At 52.2% G+C, this 5,006-nt stretch overlaps 3 protein-coding genes across 3 annotated transcripts; 1 reads left to right on the top strand and 2 right to left on the bottom strand.

The window, feature by feature from the left end:
• Positions 1–642: 642 nt before the first annotated feature.
• PHACADRAFT_202323 (uncharacterized protein) lies at positions 643–1,225 on the bottom strand (the record flags this gene model as incomplete). The annotated part of the gene is made up of 5 exons (XM_007402538.1): positions 643–694; positions 765–922; positions 975–983; positions 1,055–1,077; positions 1,132–1,225. The coding sequence occupies 5 exons, from the start codon at positions 1,223–1,225 to the stop codon at positions 643–645; spliced, it is 336 nt and encodes a 111-aa protein (XP_007402600.1).
• A 977-nt stretch (positions 1,226–2,202) lies between these two features.
• On the bottom strand, positions 2,203–2,862 carry PHACADRAFT_266061 (uncharacterized protein; the record flags this gene model as incomplete). The annotated part of the gene is made up of 1 exon (XM_007402537.1): positions 2,203–2,862. A coding segment is annotated over exon 1 (287 nt), but the record flags the coding sequence as incomplete, so codon positions are not given.
• A 373-nt stretch (positions 2,863–3,235) lies between these two features.
• Positions 3,236–4,528, top strand: PHACADRAFT_266059 (uncharacterized protein). Its single transcript, XM_007402536.1, is given in 2 exon segments — positions 3,236–4,192; positions 4,194–4,528. 1 exon segment carries the CDS (start codon positions 3,409–3,411, stop codon positions 3,844–3,846), a length of 438 nt encoding a protein of 145 aa, XP_007402598.1. The 5' UTR covers positions 3,236–3,408; the 3' UTR covers positions 3,847–4,192; positions 4,194–4,528.
• The last annotated feature ends 478 nt before the right edge of the window (positions 4,529–5,006 follow it).

Raw genomic sequence — 5,006 nt, 5'->3', positions numbered from 1 at the left:
TGCACTGGCATGCATGATACATTTTTGCCACACCCCCACAGAGATGGCAGTTGTATGCTCTGCCAGTACATGCAAGATCTGGAAGGCGCTCATGAACATTCCGAGCCGATGTGCGTTACGGTCACCTCGACTCTGATTACGGGTGCAGCGAGCTAGAACTGAGAACTATTGTCGTGATATGACAACTGGGCTGTGCAAGCGAGAACTGGCGAGTGGCACGCGGGCACGATCTAATACACACGGGGGATTAGTCTGAGCGTGAAGGGAAAGAGCACACTGTATAGAGCTAACCTAATACACACGGGGGATTAGCTATACAGGGTGTAAGCATATGTGCATACTGCGCGAAGGGTGACGAAGGGACTTACTCTGAGTGCAAAGGGAAAGAGCACGCAGAGTGGGGATGCGAGAGAAGTCCTTATATACTAAAAGGAAGCAAAATTGAGAGTCCACTAGAATGGGGAAGCCTGCCATAAAGAGGTCCATGCGTGGGAGCACTACATACGATTGTCCAATCACTGTCTACATATTAGCAGCGCCTAATCTAAGATGTCCACCTTAAGTCCATGCCGGGCGGAACGCCGAGCCAGAGCCACTAGGCACTTCAACAAGAACCGTCCTCTAGAACCCCTGATGTCACAGCTATCGTCGTTCGTCAGAGAGCACGTCCAACTCCGACCCTGCGTATCGACAGCTGCGGTAGGGCTAAGAGGTAGCGAAGGAGTCAGCCACACACTTCGCGGGGCTCAACTGAAGGTACACACTTGCTGCTGCCATCACACATAACCGATGCACCTTTGGCATATCCGCCCTTGCACATCTGGCCCGTAGCCTGTGTGATGCCGTTATGCGAGATGAGATTGCGATTTTTTGCCATCAGGCAGCCACTGTATTCGTCGATGGCGCGGGCAGGTCCAATAAGCTGTGGACGCAGGTGTGAGCTGTGGATTCAAGCGAAACACTTGAAAACGTACCATTTGAAGCTAATAAGCGCAGAGCAGCAAGATCCAGTTAATAATCAGGTCACTAAAAGATGGACTGGGCTTGGGCTGACCACTAGCATTTCGGACCCAACAGCTGCAAGGGTGATATGAGCCATGACTAGAGAAGACAGCGACGTGGAATACGCACCCATCTGACCCGGAGCGCAGACAGCCAAGCTCTGCCGGGCGGATACCACGAGCAAGAAGGCGAAAACGAGGGCGGACTGGCCACTGAAGGACATAGCAAATCAAGAAGTAATGAGTAGAAAGTAAAAATGAAAGGTGCTGGCGAGACGTCAAGCTTAAAGAGCCACTAAGGACTTGAGAGCCCTTTTATACCACCTCTCTTGGCTGGTGCGCGGATGCGCGTACTGCCTGGTATGACCATGAACTGTGATGTACAGCTCATTGCAGTGTTTCAATATTCTGCGATTCGCCCCTTGATTGATGCATGTATGCTGACAATGAGTTTTATGCGGGACATGGCAATGCAAGCGCCGAGCTGGTGAAGGAAAGGCCTGCTGCATGTTAGTATGGAGAGCAAATCCTAGTTATGAGCTATCTGGTTAGTTCCAGCCTAAGATTTAGACTTAAAAGCAGCCTGCAGCTATGCACAAGACTGAGCCACTTTATGCTTCCGATGAGGTACTTCAATGGTGGGGTTGGGGGGAGGGCCTGCGAGCGGTTCATATGTGAGTGCCACGGGTATCTTCCGAGAAACACAGTTGATCCATGATGCAATCGCTGTGATGTCGCATCGCAAGTTCCATCGTATAAGAAGCTAACAAAAAGGAGCCAGCAAATAGAGCGCTCTGGGCCGGCCCATGCTGGTTGGATCGCGTAGCCATCACAGAGGCTTTGGGAGTCGGCGGCCGATGACCACTCGATCACGGCTCATCAGACTTTTAGTGAATCTCTTGTAATGTTAAATATATCCATGTACAATCTGAAAACCATTCTATTACACTAAACCATTTCAAATCCCTAGCAAGAGTATATATAGATTGGTGGTGTTTTTGAATCTGGCCAACTTTAGTCAAGATTGTAGGGTTTATATAGTTTGCATAACATATATATATTATTTAGTTATATAATACCATATAGTTTGCAGCATCTATGCATGGCTTATAAGACTGAGCAAGCATGATGTTCATGAGAATTTGGCTACACAGGCTCTGCTTTCATGCATACCAAATGCTAATGTTTTACACAAATAAACTTCAATTGACTTTACTATTAATAGCTACTAAGAAACATTCTTGCTGTCAGTGATGACAATGAGCAGATACTAGCAAGCTGAGCCATAAGCTCCTGTCTCCATTACCATACACCAACTGGCAGAACATGCACTGCACTGCATGCTCCTCAAAGACTGGCTCGGGAATGCCACCCCCAAACCCACTTCCACCTCCACTCCCACCCCCACCACCCCCATTCCCATTCCCATACACACTCAGTGTGTCCATGTCTATGTCCATGACCACTCACTGGCCTCAGCGTGGCAAAATAGTCCACGCGCAGCACAGAGGCTGCGCATCTGCAGCAGGGGCTGGCCTTCTGAGCACAAGCACACAGGCAGTGGGCCTTCGGAGGGGGGCATGCGCATCTGCGGCAGGGGCTGGCCCTTGGGGAAGCTGAGCGCACGCAGCAGGCACACAAGTGTGAACAGCAGTGACTCACTCTGCACAGCTGCGATGCTGATGCCGGCACCGGCAAGGACAGGCAAGATGAGGCAGGGCCTGCTCATGGTGAGCAGCGCAAAGCACTCTTCGAGGGACATGTGAACGTGCAGCGAGAGCACGTGCGAGGACAGGCCTGCCTCCAAGACGGCAGCAATGGTGTCGTATGAGAAGTGCAGCAAGGGCGAGCACATGCTCTGCACGGGGCTAATTAGTTAATATTTTCAGCTGAAAGGGGCACAAAAATTGTTATGAGAATAGAAGCCAAAAAGACCGAACACTTTCTGGTAAAAACATACGATAGGTAAAACCTGGAAATAGGAGCCAAACAAAGACACCTTTTTTGGTGAATCCTGTTGCAAAAAGCTGTTCTGCTTGCAGCAAAAAGAGGTACAAATACTGCTGGGCTATCCATATATAGAATAATAGATATATTTTCTATTGGGATAGGTACAAAAAAAAGTATGCATCTACTATCTATTTGCTCAAATAGGAGAGCTGACTCTTGTCGCAAAAGAACTGTAATAAAAATACATTGACTATTTTTTGGCGTCGCTGTGTGTGCCCGCTGACACGTCCACTGGTCGTCCACTGGTCGCCCACTGATCTACCTGCCGGTCGCCTGAACAGCGCCCGCGAACGCGAGTGGGTCGGGCAATGCAAGCGGACAATCCGCGCGGAGGAAGACCCGCTCGGCGTCGATCTCGCTCACGTCCCACACCTCGGGCGCCGACGGCAGCGGTGCCATGAGGCTGCTCGGCGCGAAGCTGTCGTGGCTCGCGAACGCCGCCGTGCGCGGCGCGTGGCGGCCCGTCGTGTGCGCGACCAGGGGAGGCATGATCGGCCCCGGCGTCGACGTCAGGTCCCTTGACGTGTACCTCGACGCTGCGCACGCTCCCCATCTTGCGGCGGCCCGCGTGGATCTCGGCGCCGAGCCACGCGTCCTCGCCGTCGCCGCCGTTGTCGTTCCACAAGTGCACGTTTGCGTAAGCGGTGCAGAGCTCGTCGTCGTCCTCGCTCGTGTCCTCGCTGGGCGTGGCGGCAGCGACGCTCGCGATGAGCTCCGCGCCGAGGCTGCACCCACAGAGCACACGGTACGTGCGCACGAGCGCCGTGGCGTCCCAGTGCACGCGCAGCGTGAGCAGCCTGCCGTCGAGCAGCGGATGGTGCCGCGCGGCAGATAAAAGGTCGGCGAAGTAGATGTTGAGGGAGGGGTGGATGAAGGTGTACGCCTCGGCGCGGTTGGGCGAGGAGGAGGACAGACTGGGGAGCGCAGGTGGAAGAGGCTTCGTGAGCGCGCGGAGCCGTTGCAGGTCTTCAGAGGTGATGATGTGGTTTGCGGAGGGTGTTAGTTAGAGATGAGAGGCAGGGACCGCAAGCGGGGGGATGGAGACGACGGAGACGCATCGTGCGGGAATAAGGAAGATATCTGCATGCGGGGAGATATTGAGTTGAACGAGACCGAGAGCGAGGTGTTGGTAGAGGGACGGCAAGTCGTGTAGGCCTGGTGAACAGCAGGCAAGACGATGATGGCGCGTGCGGCCACATCTGGAGCATCGACGCCGCGTTGGCGGGCACGCGCCGCAACAACGCGATGCTTGTCACGTCCGTCTGCAAGTCTGTGGTGCTCTCGCGCGAGTGCACCAGCGTCGGGAGTGGAGACGACGTGATTAATTGTTCGTGAGGTGATTAGTTGCTTGTTTAAGTGGTCATGCATTGTAAGTGGCAATTTACTGGTAAGTGACCACCATTGTTTTGGCGATGAGTGAGCAATGAGTGGGCAATGAGTGGGTGTTGTGTGGGTGATGTGCGGGCAATCTCCTAGCAAGTGGCCATCAATGCGCGGGGCAATGAGTGGGCGCACAGCAGACGATGAGAAGGGGGCAATAGGCCATGAGTGGGTGACCAATCTTATGTCTGAAAACAATACCAGTTTTTTCCATACAAGTTTCCCTGATAAAAGTCCAGCTTTTCTACCTCATATTTTGTGGAGACAGGAACCACAAAATAAGTTTACTCTTTTTGTCTCACCTGGAAGGAACCTTTTTGGGGAAAATGTGGAGAAAGAAATGATGATGATTTCGCCCTGAGAATATTTCGACTCTCCTAATACCTCAAAAGGTGTAAAAGCAGTGTATCTTTTCATACCACTAAAACAATAACATCCCCATAGGAAAATAGCTTAAGTGTATTTACGAAACAAACTGAATGTGTTTTTGTACCTCTATCCGCGCAAAATAGTATAAAATTAGCCCCGTGCTGCTGGTGCAGCAGCTCGTTCATGAGTGTGAAAATCAATTTAGGAGGAGGAGGAGAGGCTTACAGAGACGAACGGCAGGGGTGG

This window comes from Phanerochaete carnosa (genome assembly GCF_000300595.1).
Source record: "Phanerochaete carnosa HHB-10118-sp unplaced genomic scaffold PHACAscaffold_223, whole genome shotgun sequence".
In the NCBI taxonomy this organism is placed as follows: domain Eukaryota; kingdom Fungi; phylum Basidiomycota; class Agaricomycetes; order Polyporales; family Phanerochaetaceae; genus Phanerochaete; species Phanerochaete carnosa.
This window is presented reverse-complemented; position numbering and strand designations above follow the sequence as displayed.